The sequence below is a fragment of the Leptonychotes weddellii genome, chromosome X (assembly GCF_054177405.1).
Source record: "Leptonychotes weddellii isolate Sample4059 chromosome X, ASM5417740v2, whole genome shotgun sequence".
Taxonomy (NCBI): Eukaryota; Metazoa; Chordata; class Mammalia; order Carnivora; family Phocidae; genus Leptonychotes; species Leptonychotes weddellii.
This window is the reverse complement of record NC_138385.1, coordinates 90,378,998-90,400,468: the sequence shown is the minus strand read 5'-3', so window position 1 is coordinate 90,400,468 and position 21,471 is coordinate 90,378,998. Positions and strand designations below refer to the sequence as shown.

General features: G+C 40.6%; 1 protein-coding gene across 1 annotated transcript in view; it reads left to right on the top strand.

The window, feature by feature from the left end:
• PHEX (phosphate regulating endopeptidase X-linked) overlaps positions 1 to 21,031 on the top strand; it is a 205,375-nt gene extending 184,344 nt beyond the window's left edge. Inside the window, exons 19-23 of the mRNA XM_081807971.1 lie at positions 2,507 to 2,637; positions 9,323 to 9,388; positions 10,375 to 10,479; positions 15,001 to 15,077; positions 17,617 to 21,031. Coding sequence (XP_081664097.1) covers positions 2,507 to 2,637; positions 9,323 to 9,388; positions 10,375 to 10,479; positions 15,001 to 15,077; positions 17,617 to 17,719 — 482 coding nt within the window. The 3' untranslated portion in view covers positions 17,720 to 21,031. The remainder of the gene's footprint in view (positions 1 to 2,506; positions 2,638 to 9,322; positions 9,389 to 10,374; positions 10,480 to 15,000; positions 15,078 to 17,616) is intronic.
• Positions 21,032 to 21,471: the final 440 nt, after the last annotated feature.

The window sequence follows — 21,471 nt, the reverse complement described above, 5'->3', positions numbered from 1 at the left end:
TCTCTTGGTTCTGGGCCTTTCTTCCTGGGAAATTTAAGTACAGTTCTCCCCCGGAATCTTTTGGAGGCCTTCTGGAGCCATTCATTCTCAAAGGACATAATCTAATGATGGCAATTTCATTCCATAACCAATAATTAGAACAGAGAGTTACAGAGTTAACTACGTGCCCAGTAACTGTTTAATGATTGGTGGGATAGTGTATGGAGGACAGTGACTCCATGCTTTCCCAGGGGGTGGTGGTAGTGGCATCCACCCTTGCCAAAGAGCTTTGGATTATTTCAGTTAACGCCTTTGCTTCGGGGACTTTCTTGTAAGTCCAAGGAAGAGTTCTTTGCATAATTAAATTTAAACCAATAGTAATCTTGAGTATGGACGATAGTCCAGATCTACTCAAACTTTTTTTGAAGGGTGTAGACAAAACGAAGTCTGAGCCTGTAGCAAAAAAACAAAAAACAAACTACCATGTATAATTAATCTTTTTTTCCATTATGTTTTGGAGATTTCCATTCTTGTTCCAAGTTCTCTTTTTAGAGCCACCTGCCTTGTCAAAGCAGGACAGATGGGCCTTCCATGCACACTGATGGCTGTGAAATGATTCATAACAGAGGTTTTATGTGCCTCTCAGCTCCTAGCAACTTGGAGGAAACACGTTCCTATAGGGCTGAGTCAGGGGCTGTGGTCTCACAGTGTGAATGACTCACTCGGCTGTGCCTATGGATCGGTGTGAATGACTCACTGGGCTGTTCCTATGGATCGTTTGGAATTTCACTGGTAGTGACGCTCCAGCTCCCTCCATGGGCTTTCTGAATGAAGCCGTTTCATTTCATAATCCAGAGAACATTATGGGTCACATCAGGTGAAAACAAAGAATTCAAGATTCGTTCACGGTGTGCATGCCATCAGTTGATGAATCTTATTTTTAAAATGTTCTTTGTTGCTTAGAAGGAAAGAACTTCCTCAAACCTCTTTCTCAACCCCTCTTTTTACAATTAACCTGTGACATTGGAGAGAAGGTGGGAGCTGCTCCCAGGAATGACCCTTGCTACTGGGACTGCTTTTTCAAGGTCTATTGAATTGAGGGAAAGGGAAAATGAAGAAATTAGTTTCCACAAATAGTACAAATTTCTTTTTTAAGTCCTTATTTAAATTCTAGTTAGTGAACATACAGTGTAATATCAGTTTCAGGTGTACAATATTCAGCACTTGCATGTATCACCCAGTGCTCATCAGGACAAGTGCCCTCCTTAATCCCCATCACCTGTTTCACCCATCCCCCCCCACCTCCTCTCTGGTAACCATTAGATTGTTCTCTAGAGTTAACAGTCTGTTTCTTGGTTTGCTTCTCTCTCTTTTTTCTCCCTTTGCTCATTTGTTTTGTTTCTTAAATTCCACATATGAGTGAAATCATATGGTATTTGTCTTTCTCTGACTGACTGATTTCACTTAGCATTATACTCTCTAGCTCCATCCCTGTCATTGCAAATGGCAACATTTATTCTTTTTTATGGCTGAATAATATTCCACTGTCTCTATATATACCACTTTTTTTTTATCCATTTATCTGTCAGTGGACACTTGGGCTGTTTCCATGATATGGTAATTGTAGATAATGCTGCTGTAAACATCAGGGTGCATGCACCCCTTCAAATCAGTATTTTTATATCATTTGGATAAATACCCAGTAGTATAATTGCTGGGTCGTAGGGTAGTTCTATTTTTAACTTTTTGTGGAACCTGTTTCTATTTTTAGCTTTTTGCGGAACCTCCATACGGTCTTCCACAGGGGCTGCACCCATTTGCATTTCCGCCAACAGTGCAAGAGGGTTCCCCTTTCTCCACATTCTCTCCAACACTTGTTATCTCTTGTCTTTTTGATACTAGACATTCTGACATGTGTGAGGTGATATCTCATTGTAGTTTTGATTTGCATTTTCCTGATGATGAGTGATGTTGAGCATCTTTTCATGTGTGTTGGCCATCTGGATGTCTTCTTTGGAAAAATGATGCAATCCCTATCAAAATACCACCAGTATTTTTCACAGAGCTAGGGCAAACAGTCCTAAAATTTGTATGGAACCACAGAAGACCCCGGATAGCCAAAGCAATCTTGAAAAAGAAAAGCAAAGCAGGAGGCATCACAATTCCAGACTTCAAACTCTATTACAAAGCTCTAGTCATCAAAATAGTGTGGTTCTGGCACAAAAATAGACACGTAGATTAATGGAAAGAATAGAAAACCCAGAAATGAGCCCACAAATATATGGTCAATTAATCTTTGACAAAGCAGGAAAGAATATCCAGTGGGAAATAGACAGTCTCTTCAACGAATGCTGCTGGGAAAACCGGACAGCTACATGCAAAGGAATGAAACTGGACCACTTTCTGACACCCTACACAAAAATAAATTCAAAATGGATGAAAGACCTCAATGTGAGACCTAAAACCATAAAAATCCTAGAAGAGAACACAGGTAGTACAAATGTCTTTTAACTTTCCTTTTCACTAGGTAGAAAATATGATAAAAATGGAAACCTGGATCCTTGGTGGTCTACTGACTCAGAAGAAAAGTTTAAAGAAAAAACAAAGTGCATGGTTAACCAATATAGCAACTATTATTGGAGGAAAGCTGGCTTAAATGTAAGTACAACTATGGCGTTTGGTGGGTCATTTTTTCTCTTTTGGACATTAGTTTGCTTTAGACCATTGGTTCTCAATGTGTGGTTCCCAGGACAACAGCATCAGCCTCTCCGGGGAACTTGCTAGAAATGCAAATTCTTGAGTCCTACTGCAGACCTCTTGACCCAGAATCCTGGAGGGAGGGGGTCGCTGGGCTTCTGGCAGTCTGTCTTTTCGCCAAGCCCTCAGGTGACTCTGATACAAGGTCAAGTTTGAGAATTCACAGGCCTAAACATTAGTTTGGTTTCCTAGATTTAGATAAATGTAGAAAATCTTGTAGCAAACATAAACAATACAGTTCTTATAAATCTACACTCCATATCATTTTAAAAAATTTCCTTCCAAATTACTACTTAAGTTAATCCACTGAAATACATCTCATTATTTTGTTTTTTTATGTTTTAATTTTTTATTGTTAATCACCATACATTACATCATTAGTTTTTGATGTAGTGTTCCATGATTCGTGGTTTGTGCATAACACCCAGTGCTCCATGCAATACGTGCCCTCTTTAATACCCATCACCAGGCTAACCCATCCTCCCACCCCCCTCCCCTCTAGAACCCTCATTATTTTGAATTAATGACTCTGAATTGGTTAAGAGATGTTAGTTATAGAAGTTTGAAACAAAATAAATGTACTTCTAAAATGTCTATTTTCTATTATGTATACATACATGCATGTCCGTGAAGGCAAGAATGAAATTTTATACATGCCGTTTGTGTGTGCTGGATTTTGTTCCCTTCTTGTCTTCAGCCTTACACCTCTCATCACTCTTCTCTTCCCTACCTGTCATTCATCTTAATCACCCTGATACACTGTTTCCCTTGCTCACAAAGAGATAGACACACACCACAGACTCCTTTATCTTTTTTTTTTTTTTAAAGATTATTTATTTATTTGATGGAGAGAGACAGCAAGAGCAGGAACACAAGCAGGGGGAGTGGGAGAGGGAGAAGCAGGCTTCCCGCGGAGCAGGGAGCCCGATGCGGGGCTCGATCCCAGGACCCTGGGATCATGACCTGAGCCGAAGGCAGACGCCTAACGACTGAGCCACCCAGGCGCCCCCCACAGACCCCTTTATTGCCTGCTTTTCAGTGGCTGCCTAGTAGTGCACAGTGGCAACGTACTCTACATATTCAGCTAACCTCATGTTGAGAGAGGTCACACTTGGTCTCCAGTTCTTTTCCCACAGCAAATGCTGCTATAACAAACCCTCTCATTGTATACATACTCATTTTGTCCATCTAGGATAGATTCCTACTGTCACCAACAAGTTATAATATTCATATTCCCACCGGTGATATATGAAAGAGCATTTATCTATTCAGTGATTTTCTCGCCAATGTGTGAGAACTTTTTAAAGATATTACAGATGTTAAAAATTTTGTCATTCACATTACAGTATTTTCTCCCAAATATATTATGCATCCATTGGATTTTATGTATGCATCTTTTGACATACAAAAATTAAACATTTCTATAGAGCCAAAGATACCTATTTCTCTTAAAAAGTAGGGGTGCCTGGGTGGCTCAGTCTGTTAAGCAACTGCCTTTGGCTCAGGTCATGATCCTGGAGTCCCGGGATCGAGCCCCACCTGGAGCCCCACATCCCCACATCAGGCTCTGAGCTCAGCAGGGAGTCTGCTTCTTCTGCCCCTCACCCCACTCATGCTCTTTCTCACTCTCTCAAATAAATAAAAAATCTTTAAAAATATAGTTTCTGCAGTCTTCTGTTTCTAGGAAGGTTTTTGTTGTTTTGTTATTTTATATTTAAATCTTCATGCATATGAAACCTAACTTTTTTATGGAGGTTTTTTTTTTTTTTTAGATTTTATTTATTTATTTGAGATAAAGAGAACACCAGAAGGGAGGAGAGGCAGAGGGAAAAGGAGAAGCAGACTCCCCACTGAGCAGGAAGTGTGACCTGAGGCTTGATCCCAGGACCCTGGGATCATGTCTGGAGCCGAAGGCAGATGCTTAACTGACTGAGCCACCCAGGCGCCCCCCTTTTATGGAGTTTAATGTGAGAGTTCTTTTCTTCCAAAAGGATAGTCAGTTGATCCAACGTCATTGATTGAAAGACATTTTTTTCCTCACTGAATTGAGTATTTGTCAAATTTTAGAATCTCCTACATACTGACATCAATTTTTGGATTGTGTATTCTATTCTGCTGGTCTGTATGTTGATTTCTACACCAAGGTCTTACTACCATGGCTATATGGATTGTTCTGGTATCTGTCAATACAAGGTCTCCCTCACTGTTCTTTTATGTGCTTTGGCCAGGCAAAGAAACTTCTGTATATGCTCCAAGATCATGTTACCGATTCTCACCCTGTCCGCCAAAGAAAATCCCATTGGGATTCTAAATTAAATCATATTCGGTGTATGGAATTGACATTTTTTATGATATAGTCTTCTTGTTCAAGAACATGGTATGCCTTTTTATCTGTTTGGTTCTTGTTTTAGGTTTTCCAGTACAACTGTATAGTTTTCTGTATATACTTTATCTCCTGCACATTGTTTTTACTTCTTTTTTGTTTTTCTTATTTTGCTGGTTTGATCAGGTTTCCATGCCCTCTCCCTACTATTAATTTTTTTCTTGTAGTTTTTTATTGCATTTTCTGCCCTTGCTTTCATAATTATGAGATAGATTTCTCTTGTTGTATTTGACAGTAAGAGACCAATAATGAAGAATTGTTGGTAGGGTATGGATCTGCAGGAAGCCCTTACTCTAAAATATAGATGCACACACTGTATGCTCCTACACTGTATAGTCAAGGGGACAGCACATAACAGAAGCAAGAGACCACACAGAACTGACTTGGTCCTCCTGGTTCTTAAGCCATATTCAACACCAGGAACACCACTCCTTGTCCAGGCAGAGAAACCAGAGGCTGTATCCTTGAATAGTATCTCTAGCTCTTTCATCACTGTTCTGGAAAGCCATTTATTTCTCTGCCCATATATTTCTTTAATATCTACAAGTATGTCACGAGGAGACCTGAAATGGGTGCCCCTGTTTATCTGTATTCAATTCAGAGGTTATCACATTGTGAAAATCCATCGAGAATATATGTTGCTCCAGGAAGAGCATAAGGGAGGGGTTCTAGAGTCAGATAGAGGTTCAAATCTTGACTCAGCCAGTTATAAGTTTTGTGAACATGGGAAAGTTGCTTGACTTTCCTGAGTCTCAGAGTCTTCATCTGTGAAATGGGTCACTATTTCTGAACTCATTCATTTGTAAGAACTAAATGACTGAAATTATGTAAAGCACCAGCATCATGTGTGACATGCAGTAAGTGCTTAGTAAATTGTGGCTAATATTATTACTACTTTGTGACATACTCGTAGGTACCCCATCTTAGGGGAAAACAAAGGCAAAGATTTGGGGGCTGAAAACAACAACAAAACAATAGAAGAGCAGTTTTATTGGATGAAGGGAATACATATTTCCTGATGATTGTTACCTGCAGGCTTGGGTGTTAGACTTTCCACTTACCTGAAACAAATTTAATCCTCATTCTGGTCCTGAGAGGTATACATATTGCTAGCCTATTTTACATATAAGAAAACTGAAGCTCAGAGAGATAAAAACCCACAGTAAAGTCTAGATTAGAATTTAGATTGGTGTGATTCCAAGATCCATATTCCTTTTTTAAAAGATTTTATTTATTTGTCAGAGAGAGAGAGAGCGAGAGCACACAAGCGGGGGAGTGCAGGCCGAGGGCAAAGCAGGCTCCCCACTGAGCAAGGAGCCTGATGCGGGCCTTGATCCCAGGACCCTGGGATCATGACCTGAGCAGAAGGCAGCCGCTTAACCCACTGAGCCACCCAGGCGTCCCCCAACATCCATATTCTTCCCCCCATATCATTCTGTCATTCTCTTATTTTAAGTTCATTTTATTCCTAGGTGGTATGTTGGTGGGAGGACTATTCTACAGCATCAATTTGGACTAAAATGTCAGATATTGAAAGTAAATTCCAGCAAATGTGTACCTTTGTCACAAGGACGATAGAAAGGGGATGCTGTGTCAGTATCCATCCATCCAACCATCAGAAAACAGTTTTATTCTCATTCCCAGAGGAGAAAGGGTGGCTTTCTTTGTGGGTATAAAGGGCTGTGCTTTATTTTCTGGCTCCATTTGTGGATGCTGGTCCTCTGTGCCTGAACCCTTGGCAGTGAACTGGAGAGAGCTCCAGTAGAGTGCCACAGAAGCAGACTGTGAGCAGCTCATGAGTCTTGAGAGGCAAACCTACGGCCATATGGTCTGCTGAGGTGGTCTAGAGTGGGAGGAGCCAGAGGGGGAAGGCTACTCCCCAAACCTCCGATTTTGATAAAGCTTAGAGGAACAAGGAAGGAGATTAAATTCAAGCATGAGTAGATATAAACAGAAGCACCAGAATCAAGAGCAGTTGTGACTTGAGAAGGTAGCATATTATGAAGCAAAGACTCTGGAGACAAACTGCTTGGGTTTGAATCCCTGTGAATGTGGGTAGTTCCTTTAATCACTATTTTAGGTCAGGTTCCCTGGAAGCAAAGCCCAAGAAGGCGTTTCTTAGGTAAGGGACTTATTTAGGAAGTAGTTTCAGGAGAAACCTATAAGATGGTGGTTGGTTTCAGGAGAAACCTATACGAGAAAACATGTTGGTTTCAGGAGTTTTGTCTCAGCCTGATTCTGTAGAAGGTTCTGGGGCCTGAATCGCACCACAGAAATTGTTCAGCCTGGGGTAAGGGGTTAGGCAGTTCTGAGTGCACATCAGTCAGTTCCTGAGAGGTAGGACATCACCTGCCGGGAAACTTCAGGTGAGGCGACTCTGCTAAGCTAAGCTTAACCTTTTTGAGCTAGGAGCAGTTGTAAGAATGGGTGCGCAGTCCCGGTAGAAACAGGGATCTGGTGCGACACCAAAGACCTGTGCTACACACTCTGAGCTCTTCTTTCCCCGTGTGTTAAGCAAGGTGGTGGTAACAACACTTACCTTGGAGGACTGTCATAAAAGAAAGAATCTATGTAAGAGCAGGAGTGGGAACTTTGGAGAACCGAAGCTAGGAGGGTCCTGGATGATTACAGAAATAAATGTTGTCTGAAGAGTTTTTATCCATTGTGATTGCTTGATACCTGGGTGATTGGCCTAGCTTAAAAGGGAAGAGTGGGTAGGATCCATGGCTCTAAAGTTGAGAGCAGGGTGTCCACGTTTCTGGTTACTGCTGTCACAGATCACCACAAACTTAATGACCTGAAAGAACACAAACCCTGTTCTGCATTTCTGTATGTCACACTCAGGTCTCAGTGGGCTCAAGCCAAGATGTAAGCAGAGCTGCTTTTCCTTCTAGCTGCTCTAGGGGAGGATCTGTTGCATCGCTGTTCCTCGCTTTCAGAGGCTGGCCACATTCCTTGGCTCCTGGCCCCTTCTTTCTTCAAAGCCAGCAGTGGCTGGTCACAGCTCACATTGCATCACTCTGACACACTCTCCTGACCCCCTTTTCCTCTACTTAATACGGACCCTTCTAGTTACACTGGACCCACCTGGCTAATGCAGGCTAATGTCTCCGGATCCTTTACGTAATCATATTTTAAAAGTTCCTTTTGCCACATAAGATAACATTTGCACAGGTTCCAGGAATTTAGGATCTAGACATCTTGGGTGGGTGGGTGGGGCATTATTCTGCCCCTTGGGCAGGGATTGACAAACTTTGTCTGCAAAGGGTAATTACGGGAAGTAATTGTGGTTTTGCAGGCCACGGGTCTCCGTGGCTGCTACTCAGCTCTGCCGCTCTAGCAGGAGAGCTGCTGCGGACAGTACGTCCATGAATGGGCATGGCTGCGTGCCAGTAAAACCCCAGTTATGGACACTGAATTTGAACTTCGTGTAATTTTCACATGCCACAAAATGTTCCCCTTCTTTTGCTTTTCCCCCCCTACCCACTGAGCCATGTAAAGTCCAGTTTCACCTTGTAGCCTGTACAAAAACAAGGGGCAGGTTGGATCCTGGCTTGTGGGCTCTATTGGTTTGGAGTATTTTTTGTCCTGGCCTATTTAGGGATTTCGGAAACAATCTTCAAATGTGTGGAGGAATTACTTCACCGCGCTTGGCTGGTTATCCTACCCGTTGCAAGCCTTGACCTTGTGGCCTGCATGACTTCTGTTTGAGTTTTGTCCCCCATGAGAACTACTCTCCTTTTAATTTTTCATGGACGTCGCTGAAGGTAAAATGGTGATGGTTGGTGAAGTTTTGTTCCTGTGTGGATCGTAAATGTTTGGAAACACAAGCACGCTGAAAAGAATACTCAGATGATATGAATTAATCAGAGAAAGTAATCTGTGTATTGACATTTCTACTTTTTCTCCATTAAACCAGAGTCACTCAGAATTTGTTAACATTTTATCGGGGCTGGCTAAATTGGTAAGAATACAGAGGTGGGTGAGAAAGAAATGCGTAGCATAATAAAATAGAAATTATTATATTCAGGAGCATCTTGCTGGAGTTAGTTTGCCATCTCACAATATATTATGACTACCTGTGATTTATTGAACGTAATTTGCTCTTTAAAATATGGTACTTTCTCTAGCTATCACATTTAAGCCTCCTGCTGAATGATAGTTGGCTGTGAAACACTCTTTTTTTCTTTTTCTTTCTGTTAGGTGAAGGGAAAGAGGACCCTGGGAGAAAATATTGCTGATAATGGAGGTCTGCGGGAAGCTTTTAGGGTATGCACTGCAACATTTGCTGTGATTTTTAAAATTAAACTATAGAATGCCACATGGGTGCATGTCAGTTTACTCTATAGACATATTCTTGAGGAGTTAGATTTCTGTCAATTCTGTGAATTTCTGTGAATAGAATTATATTTCCATGTTGACTCTGTCCTACTCTACAGCTGCGTTTCTTTTTTTGGGGGGGTGTGTAAAGTCACCCTAAAGAATAATAATTGTTGTTAAGAATCATGTATTTAAAGGATAGTTTTCAGTAGATGCATTCACAATAATATCAAAGCATGCTACAGAAATCTCCTCAGGGCTACGTTCATATGAGTTTTCCTTGAGTACACTGCTTTCTAGCTCTTCTTGCAATTTTCTCTTAAAATACCAAACTTCTAAATTGTGGCCAGAGGCTAGTGGTTCTCATATAGTGGGCCAGGTAAGAGTCCGTAATAATGTTTTCATCATCCACTGGTCCTTGGTTAAACAAGAAATGTGAGGACGATGTGGAAAGATGTTCTTAGAGGTAAATGCATTTAATGTAAAGACCAGGCTGTTATTCTGAGGTTACATCCTTCCTGTCTTCTGGTTAACATATATTTTATAAAGTGATGGTGATTGAAGATGACAGTTTTCCCTTTTATTTGGAAAAATAAAAATTTGGCACCAATATGTTGACCCCCAAATTTATTTCCATAGTCCTTGCCATTGTGTCAGAGAAAGAATAGATTTTTGGGGGAGGAGGAGTTATTTAACATGTGAATGCTTTGGCCCAGCTGCCCTGGTATCTATTGAGTGTAAGGTCTTTTTGCAGGTGAACCTGCCTCGCTGTTAAGCCAACACAACAATGTTTGGCATTTCCAGGGGCTGGTTTTGTTAAAGCAAAACTTGACAGGCTGGTACATGGTGGAGGATATATTTAGGATCTCTGCCCTGGGTGAGAAAAGAGGAAGGCCACCATTGCAGAGGATCATCCATTCTGCTTCTCTCACCAGGCCTACAGGAAATGGATAAATGACAAGAGGCAGGGAGTTGAGGAGCCTCTCCTACCAGGCATCATCTTCACCAACAACCAGCTCTTCTTCCTGAGTTATGCTCACGTGAGTAGGCCAAGGAAGGGGCATCAAAGATGAAATGTGGGACTTTGGCTTGCTCCCATAGTCAAAAGTTTAGTGGTATATCTTTGATTTTAGCTGAAATGTTATCTTGCTGTTTATTTTCAGGGTAAATTTCACCTTCTTAGTGTTCTATGGGACGTAATTAATTAACTGATTGAGTTAGAGTTTATTGGTGTTGTCAAGTGGGTTTCCAGCCTATCATAACCCACTTGGTATTTCTTTAATATATGCTGACTTTTTTTTTTTTTTTTTTAAAGATTTTATTTATTTATTTGACAGCGAGAGACACAGCAAGAGAGGGAACACAAGCAGGGGGAGTGGGAGAGGGAAAAGCAGGCCCCCCGCAGAGCAAGGAGCCCGATGTGGGGCTCGATCCCAGGACCCCGGGAACATGACCTGAGCCGAAGGCAGATGCTTAACAACTGAGCCACCCAGGCGCCCCTATATGCTGACTTCTTAATGTATGCACTACACTTTATAACCATTTCTAGTGATTCCTTCTTTGGCTTTTGTGGCTCTGCCTTTTGCTGCATTTCTCCTTTCTTTTTTTTTTGCCTCATTGGCTGACTGTATCTCACCACTTTCAACCTGTGGGGGACCCTTAAAGCTATGTTTTCCACCGTCAGATGTGTATGTGAAGACTGCTAGAGCTGAAAACAACAACAAAAGCAAGGAAAGTCATCTCACCCTTTTGTGAGTTTGATGGGCTTTCTGAGCAGAAAGTGAAAGATGTGTACTAAAAGAGACACAATTCTCAGTTCAAGTCTCTGGCTAATGAGGCAAGCGCCAGTTCTTGGTTGCTATTGGTTATTGCCCTGGCTTATGTCACAAACGTGTAGGCCTCATTTTCAAAGCAGGCAGGGATGGATTGATGAAGGTTCTAACACATGGCTTCACAGTGGGCAAATGTGTATCTGTAAGACCACTGTTGTTACCAGCACAGCCTTCTTTTGCTCAGTCTTTGCATTGGCTCCTCAGTAAGCTCTTTCCTTCCCACATCTTCTTTGGTTGAGCCTGGCTAAAGGATTCTCACCTTTCTGGGATCTTTTATTTCTTAAAGCTGACATGGCAACACTAAATTAGTGATCATTTATCAACATGACATCAGCAAAACTGGAGTCACCAAAATGACCTCCCTTTTTCGTTTTCCTGTTGCTATCAACACACCCCATTCTTTGGGTCTTCCTGGTTAGAAAATCTAGATTCTTCGCTCTTACTTGATTTGTCTATCCTCCTTTTTATGACATGGGTTCCCAAAGCTAGATGTTTCATCCTTTTAACTTCTCTTTAGATTCATCCTCTTTTTCTCCCCATTACCCTCTATCTCATCCTCTGTAGAATAGCCCTTGATCTCTCCTATTCTGGATTATCCCAACAGCCTTAAGGCACGTTTTTCTGCCTTTGGCATCTTTCCACCACTATCTTACATGCCCCTGTGAAACAGCACTTTTATTTCATTACTGACCTGCTCAGGGAACTGCAGTGACTCCCAAGTGCCTACCACATGGAGGCCAAACACATGCAGCTGGCTCTCATCATTCTGTCCAGTCTTATCCCCCTCTACGCAACCAGCTCTGAGGCTCTACCACGCTCACCCTTAGCCAGGCAGGCGTCCTCATGGCCACCCCGCAGTGTTAGGCCTATTACTGTCCCTGGGGCTTTGCTTTGGATTTTCCTTCCATAATGTGACCTCCTTCATACTCCTCTCCCTCAGACGATTTAATCCTGTCTTTATCTTTCAGGTTCTATGTCGAGTCCCACCTCCTCCACATTTTCCACAAACTTCCCCAAGGACTCCAGTTCTCTTTTTCTCTCTTTTTTTTTTTGAATCTCCAACTCCTTTACACTTCTCTTCATTACTATGCAGTTGAGTCCTTAATTGTTCTCAAAATGTTGAGGACTTTTAGTTTTATCTTCATAGCTAATCTTCTGGATCCTTCTATTTCTTATGTATCTCCATAGCACCCAGCAAAGATGCTGGGTATATTGAAGATGCTTGACATTTTTAGATGAATTGCTTGAAAGGGATAAGACTAGGTAACAGTTCCGTTAAGGAGACTTTTTTTTTGAGAGGGGGGAATCAGGACTGGGTCAGATATCTCAAATAAGCACACAAAATACAGTTGGAATTTTCTAGAGCAGGGCTGGCAAACTAGGACCCATGGGCCAAATATGGTCTGCTGTCCATTTTTGTAAAAACTCTTTTGTTGGAAAACAGCCAAGGTCTTTCCTTTGTGTTGTGGGTGGCTGGTTTTGTGCTACAGTGGCAGAATTGAGTAGTTGAAACAGAGATCTTCTGGTGTGCAAAGCCTAAAATATTTAATGTCTGCCCTTCTACAGAAAAAGTTTGCTGACCCTTGATCAAGAGGACAAAGTACAACATCCACTGGTTCTTCCTTTCGTTGTTAACTTACTTAATTAAAGTCCATCTTATTTACATCCTAGTCCACCATATCTTTTTGTGCATAAAGTAAACTAACTGGTAGCAATATTACCTTTGTAATTTTTGAAATGCCTTCAAATAAAATTCCAAAGCATATCTGATTTATTTTAAACTAAAGAGATTTAGGAAAAAATGGAAAGCTATTTTATGTTACTAATGAGAAATTTATCTTGGAGGTTTTCCTACTGACAGAAGGAGGAGATTTTCAGTCTTTTGCACATTGGAAGAAGTCTGCCTATAGGGAGTAAAGTTATTTTCCCTCCTGAGAAGATTCTAGGAAAACAGTAACAACCATAATGTGTTTTCAGAGGTCTCTTAAATGATTTATGAAGCAAAGACAGTACTAGAACAATACCATATAATGATGTAAGAATATAAGAAGAAATAGCACAAGAAAAAATGAGGTAATGGGGAATGTCAGAAACAACTTCAATTTAGCTAGCTTCTGAGGAAATTAAGGAATCACATTATGAAAACGTCTTCACAGTCGCATTCGGACTGTTTATCTTCATCAAAAGCAATAACATCATATCATCTTTTCTGCTTCCTGTGTCCCTGTAGTTTCTGTGACCTGTTAATTTTTTTCCTCGGATATTCTCCTCATCCTTCTATTTCTCTTCATTCCTGTTTATACTTATTTAGTGGCCACTCATCGGAAACCTTTCTGAGGCCCATAAATACTCTTCAAACTGATTTCTAATTTCCTCTTAGTACTATGCACCCCTGCCAGATAATTCTTTTAAAAACATGATTTTATCATTTTCTTGCTCACAAACAATGTTTAAATATAGTTTAAATTCTTTAACTTGTTGTTCAAGACTTCAGAAGTCTGGCACCATCCTCTCTCTTCCCTGGTCTCCCATTGCTGCCCATTATGCATCACACAGTCCAGCTACACTAAATGTCTCACTTTTTTTTTTTTTTTTCTCTCAGGTCTTTGCTTCCATTTTCTCCTGCACTTGGAATGCACCCCATCATTTCATGTCTCCTAGTTCTTTTCGTACTTCAAGACTATATCATGTTTCCAGACACATTGCAAGTCAGGATCGAGTAGGTTACAGTGCAGAAGCAAACAATACAAAGACAGTTTCTTTTGTGTTCATGCTCCCCGTCTAGTGTGGGTTGAGAGTGGTGCTCTACTCATAGTTATTACTCAGGGACTTGGGTTTTGGAGTCTTGATCTCAACACGTGCTTACATGTTCACCATCGGAGTAGGAAAGTGATATGAGGAAATGTACAGTGGACCTTCATGTGGCATCTTAAATTGCTCTTAAGATGCTTAAAACTTGGGCGCCTGGGTGGCTCAGTTGGTTAAGCGACTGCCTTCGGCTCAGGTCATGATCCTGGAGTCCCGCATCGGGCTCCCTGCTCGGCAGGGAGTCTGCTTCTCCCTCTGACCCTCCCCCCTCTCATGTACTCACTCTCTCTCATTCTCTCTCTCTCAAATAAATAAATCTTAAAAAAAAAAAAAAAAAGATGCTTAAAACTTATGCTAGGTTTTTAAAGCTTCCACAAGGGTGTGCCGTCTATCACTTCTGCTCACATTTAACAGATCAGAGCAAGTCATAGAGCTTTGCCTAACTTCAGAGTCTATGGAGAAGTGTCTTCCTATCCAAGGCCTTGACTAGGGGTGACGCAAGCAAGGCACTTAGGATGCAAAATACTCACATCCCATGACCATACTCAGTAATGAATGATGGGTTCATTTTTTCCTGTTGGAGTATGACTGAATTTGATAAGGGCTCTTCCAAGCATTATATTATTTGAATTGATACATTGGCCGATTCCTGGGCATATACACTATTCTCTTGATTTAAGAAATTTGTCTGGAAACCATCCTAATTTACTCAAATTGTGGAATTATGCACACAATAAAACCTTCTACTCTGGGGATTAGAATAATAGATGTTGCCACTGATGAAGGTTTTATCTGATCTACTAAAACTGTTTGTCATCCACTGAGTCTAGAATTACTCTTCAGTATAATTTGGAGCAGTTAAGGTGGTAGAAAGTGTAATTGGGAAGGAAACATAATTATTGGTGTGCTTTTCTCTTCTAGGTGAGGTGTAATTCCTACAGACCAGAAGCTGCCCGAGAACAAATCCAAATTGGTGCTCACAGCCCCCCTCAGTTTAGGTAAATGGGCAAATTGGTGACCCTCATTTTTAAATGTACGTCTCCTACCTCCTCCCCGACTCAGCCATCCCTGTGCTATACCAAATGGGAGATTGGAACAAAAGCCTGTATTGTGAACAGCGATATCTCCATTTTGCGGACAGAAATATCTGGCCAAACAGAAACTGAGCACCTTTTCTTTCACAGTAGGAAGCTAGTTTAGTCAGAATTCTCTTTAAAAAAAAAAAAAAAAAAAAAAAACTGTCTCTGGTAGGCACTGATGCATGCCTCTGGTCCAGTGCTATATCAAGAGATCCATGAGATAGTACAAGACTCCAAAGGTACTTTAGAATCCAAATCAAAGCTTTAGTATTAATTCCCATTTATTATCTTCCAGTTTTTGAAAGGCCTCAGTCCAGGGGTGTCATGAGCACCATGGGTGCTCAGTAAACTGAAGTATTTGATCTATCCAACCACCTACTTTTTTGTGCATGGGGGCCAAAAATGTCTCTTTCCTTAGACAACGATGGGAGCTTACATACTGTGCCTTAAAACACACAGAGCTCTGGTGTATTTTGTGTTCTAGAATATCCTGTTAAATGCCTCTTGTTCTTTCACACAGCGAACTGGCAGACATGAATGAATGCCCGCTTCCCAAATAGCTCTGAACACAAAAGAGGATGTATGGTGATATTTAGCTATTAGAATTCATATCTGAAGTCAAAGCGCTATGGTTTGGTTTTCAGTTTGAATCATTTTTTGAAACAGTTGCTTCAAATGAAGGGAAAGGGATTATGAATTATAATCTTGTTTAATTGTCAGAATGTACAAAATAACAAGTAAAAATAAAATTAAGATTAGTGTACTTATCAGTGCTAGGTTTCTAGCCCAGTTTGAGGGAGATTTTCTATAGTTGGGGTCAGAGAATTATAATGGGATATATAAGAAACTATAGTAATTTTTATTGATTGATTCTTTCCTTAGAGCATGTTATATCTGGATATCTTTATGTTTAATGTTTAAATGAATCCATCAGCACAGTGTAGGAAGATCATCTAAAATTTCTCCTATATTTAAAAATCTTATTCCTAAAACCTTGCTTTAGAAATGCTTCAGAAACTGACTCTAAATTACCGAGTACCATAAAAATCTAATCACAGTGTTAGAAAATTCTCCCCCACTGGGCTAAACTGTCAAAAAATGCTGACAGTCTCTAATGAACTAAAATATGCTCCCACCGATGAATGGTGCAGATGGAAACCACACAGTAGATTAATTACTTAACAGATAAGATTTTAGAAACTAATTTCCTTTTACTAACTAGTTACCTGTAATGTTGGATTTTAGCTGATAATTTGCAGAGTATACTTACTAATGATCAGCTAAATTCTCTTTAACATTTGCCCAGGGTGAATCACACTATGAAATATGCATCCCTACTCATATATCCCAGCTAAAACACAAGAGGTTTGAATACAAGCCAGTATATTCCTTCACATGCCCATAGGTGACAGTCATTAGGGAAGAAATAGTAACTAAGAACGCTGAGTCTCTAGTCAACCCTTTGAATATGCAGTTCAGTAAGAAATAGATGAGGGGGCAGTTTTTGCTGGCTTGTTAGTGATGTCTGCAGTAACTATAGATTTTGAGTACAGCAGAAATCACACAATGGAAATACCACTGCCAACCAAAGTGCTGAGTAGGAATCCACAGTCTTTACTGCAGTCAGGGAACTTGCAAGGACACCAGATTTTGGAACTAACTCCAGTAAAACAGTCCTCATCAATAACGCAATAACGAGTAGACACCATTCATTAGTTTGTTGTGTGGACCAAATTCTAGGTAAATATGAACCTTCATGCATAATGGGAATTAAGTGGAAGTGTTTTTGTAGGTCGGATGAGGTCTTAGGTAGCAACGACAGGGATGAATCTTACAGACATAATAATATTGAGTGAAAGAAGCCAGGAACAACAGAGTGCATACTGTGTGATTCCATTGATACGAAGTTCAAAAACAGGCAAAACTAATCTATGGTGATAGAGGTCAGACTAGTAGTTATCCTTGGAAGTTCCACTGGTAGGGCACACGGTGGAGCCTTCTAGGTGCTGGAAATATTCCATGTCTTGTTCTGGGTGGTAGTAACATGGGTATATACACTTGAACACTTTGTATCAGTTATACCTCCCATAAAAGTTAAAAAAATAGAAAGCCTAAGTATTGGTAAATCTAACAATTTATAGGAATCTAAATTTATAGGACTATATAGTCATATACATGATTTATAGGAACTGTAAATCCTACAGTTTATAGGAATTTGAGGGTATTGGGAAGATTAATAAGAGCATTTGCCTGGCATTCAGGAGATGCTGGTTCTAGTCTCAGCTCTGTGAATTTCTTTGGAAATTTACTTCTCCCATTTGGGCTTCAGTCGTCTCCCCTGTAGTAAACAGATGAAACGAATGCAACATCCCTGTGAGCAATATGCTGCTACAGTTTTATCCAGAACCTGTTGAGATGGAAGAATTAAATGACATGAGCTGTGACATATCTTTTCCAGGGTCAATGGTGCAGTTAGCAACTTTGAAGAATTCCAGAAAGCCTTTAAGTGTCCACTGAATTCCACGATGAACAGAGGCCTGGACTCCTGCCGACTCTGGTAGCTGGGCCGCTGTTGTATGCCGGCCCGAGAGCCATGCAGTACTAGTAGAGGCCACACGGAGCGCTCATCGCCACTGCTTTCAGCCTATATTCCCTGCCCTGCCCTGCCCCGCCCCGCCCCGCCCCACAGGACTCCTGGTTTTAGCGCATCTTCCTTATTTGGGTGTTGGTTGGATCTAACCACTGTATTCAAATTGTAGGGCTCAAAAAAATGGAATCCGAGAAGGGATCCCAGTATGTTTCTTTACAAAACCAAACTAACAAAAATAAATCTCTAGGCCCCTTTTGTTAAAACATTATCTGCTGGATTGTTGCTCTTGTCCATTTTTAGTGTGTAAACAGCTAGATGGTAGATACCGTTCTAAGCCACAGCTTCGCAGGGGGCCTAAGTAGAATGTATCCAGAAAAAAAATTCTGTCTATTAAATGTGTAACCCTCAATGATGAATACATGTTCCTGGAATACCTGGTAGGTCTTACCTCTCTATAGAACACGGTGCTAGGCTTTATGTATCGTCGTCCCCAGCGTTTATAAACTCTATGGTAGTTAAGTTAGAAATGTGTTGAAGCTTCATTTTACAGTTTCTGCTGAAATTTTTGCCTTCAGTTTGGAAGTCTGTTGGGATGAAAATGCATCTCGCAGCTTATATCTGACGCCGCTGATTGCCCTGTTCCAGTCAGCCTGAACAAAGCTGGCCAAAAGGCTACTTGAGAAAGGATTTCAGTTTATCAAATAGAAAAAAGAAAAAAAAGATGTGTCTTTAAGGCCCAGAAGTCACAACTCCTCGTCACGTAACAGTGGGGACACGAAGAGATGAAATCTCCACCATTTGATCTCTTTTGCCCAAGCCTCAGTGATTATGTCTGTCTGCCGGACACTTTTCTTTAGTCCGATTCTTACTTGTCTTATTACCCTCATATATGAGCACTTTTTTGATTCTGAAATGAGCAGGCATTGAGAAGATGATTTTCTGATTCTCCATTAGGGACGTTACAGCTTCCGTTCTCCTTTAGCACAAAGCAACAAATACCACATTGAGGTGTGGGTGCAAAGTACCCTTGAGTTTTGCCTCAGTTAATGTTACCTCTCTTTGAAAAAAGCTTTTTGAAAAATTTCTTGATTGAAGACATTTTAGAATTTATTGATTAAATTTAGAATTCCCTGCATAGTCCAAAGAAACGTAATTTTCACTGTCCAGGCCTTCTAAATAGCCTGTAAGGAAGAGCAGGACTAAGTTTTTGATCCTCAGGACTTTATGCTTTCAAGGGAACTCCATCTCTTATTAGTGTGTGTGTGTGTGTGTGTGTGTGTGTGTGTAGGATAAAATTGTGATGGCCTTAAACTGGCATTTCCAGTTTCTTAAAATAGCTGTCACCCCTTTGCGTTATTCATTGTGTATGCAGTTTTGGCCAATAGGAAAATCTCAAAAGCAAAAGGACAAATTCAGACTAACCATGGGAGGCCATTTTGCACCCCTGTGATTTGTTGTCCTTTTTATTTTTTAAATGTAAGTGTGTGCCATGTCTTTTCAAAACCGTGGGAACTTCTGAAGGGAGAAAAATGCAGGGGCTCCATCATGAGGAAAACAGTTACACTGCTTTAGAGGAGAGTGATTTCCCCCTTGACCTCCTCTTCTCCGAATGAATGAACTTCTGAAGAGCAGCTACTTTTTCCTCCTTTTAACTAAGGCTTAATGTGACCTTAGTTCATATTTTTAAAAACAAGGGGAATTAGGGTAGGGCTGCTAGGAGAGTACACGCCTTTTCTCTGGAGGAATCATTCTGATTTGGTTTAGACATACAAGATGCTCCTTGTTTTATCCCGGTACTTGGACATTTAAAATCAGCTGAGGTTTCTTATGCTTTTATGGATAGCATTTTCCTTCTAGATTTCTCTTTTTAAACTCCCAATAAACACATTCCTGCAGGTCAGAGAAAGTGTTTGATAAAAGCATAGGATTAAGACTTTGGAAATGGGCATCCGTCAGTCAGTCGTTGATTGAGGACAGCTGGTTGATCAGCTGGGGCCCTACAATTTCTAAGCAATGTGGCTGCCTTGTCCTGATTAACTTTCCTTGATATGTCAGTTATCCTGAAAATTGTAGATACGATGGCCATTATTAAAACAAAATAACCCCAAAGCAGCGATACCAAATCCTCAATACTAGCTAGAACAAATTTCCGGTAGGATTGGATATCCAAATACATGCTCATTGTTTAAATTTTCAGACGACACTCTCCGTTGTTCCTTTTCTTCAATACAGATCGCTAAAGGAAGCAGACACTGAGTAAGTGGTAGAGGGAAGAAGGTAAAACGCAAGTGGAAGGAAAGGTAAAAAAGTAGGGAGAAGCTGGCCTAAGAATATGTTGCTGAAGAGAAGACAGGATTTGGGCAATCCTGGCTAAGCACATCCACTGGAGTAGAGCCATAAAGTTTTACAAAAATAATTATGGTAAGTCAAAAGGAAATTAGATACTGGATCACAGACTAGGACTGCTGTCACATACTTTTCTGATTCATATGCCAGATGTTCTGCCAATGGACTATTGTCTGGGTGTTGGAAGGAGTTAGGGTTTTTGTTTTTGTTTTTTTTTGAAAATTCTCCCAGATTAGTCAAGGATTTTATGTATATAAAGTGCTATTATTTGAGCTTATCACCATTGCCCAAAGTTTGTTCAGCTTTTCACCAGCCACACAGCATTGGCCTCCTGTTTCCCTTTTTTCCTTTTATGAGATGGACTTGGACATGACTGATGCAAGCTCAGGATTCGTAAATTATCCTGAAGTTTATTCAGTGCCTTTCCTCAATGGAGCTTAAAGCATAGCACATAAATTTTATCTTCTTTAGCTCTGGAGCATCACTAAAAAGCAACAAGGAATGATGGCTTGCCACACGGGTTATGCTCATGCCAGAGAAGTGGAGAGAGGTTTGAAATTGCTTTGTCAAGTATCCCAGAATCAGGAAAGGCAGAGTCTTTGTTCTGTGGGCTGCTGACCTCTGCATTAACCTTCATCCCTTAGATTACCCCATTTCTAAATACATTTATCCTCTTAGTATTTCTATAATCACTTAGCATTTGATGGGCTTCTTCCCTGATATTTTTAACATAACAGCTCAGTTGCATATTAAGTTAAGGAAGAATATGATTTTTCATGCAGCAACATTCTCGTCACCGGTGGCCATGCCCCCACTGGTTTGAAGAAAGGTGTTCTTGCATTATGTGTTTTATATCTAAACGGTCATTGTATTTTCTTCTCCTACTTGTGGAACAATGTGAACAGTCATTTTAAGGACAATAAAAAAGTTGAAGATTTTCTGTTTCCTCTCATTTGTATGTATGTATGTGTGTATGTATGTTTTACTCTCTCTTAAAAAATACTATAATCTATTGTATCTGTTAACACATTCGCTTCTGTTTTAGACCGTACTGTTTGCCCAAAAAGTACACAAAGCACTCTAGTAGACTAGGTTTCTTGGTTTAGGAAAGTGGGATTTGAATGCAGTAACTTTGTAGACAATGAGAGATTTGCAAGGTGGTCATTGTATTTCCTTCCAGAATATAAGTCAGCAGATGTGGCTTATTGCTTATGCAATAATATTCCTAGTGAGGAGAAGGGAGGCTTCTGAGGGAATTATCAGCCACGATAGGGCTGGTCTTACCAAAGTGACAGTGAACATTACAGTTAGTATCAGACCAAGGGATCTCTATGTGCTCTCACCTTTCTTTAACAATCTAGTCCATCTATAGTCACT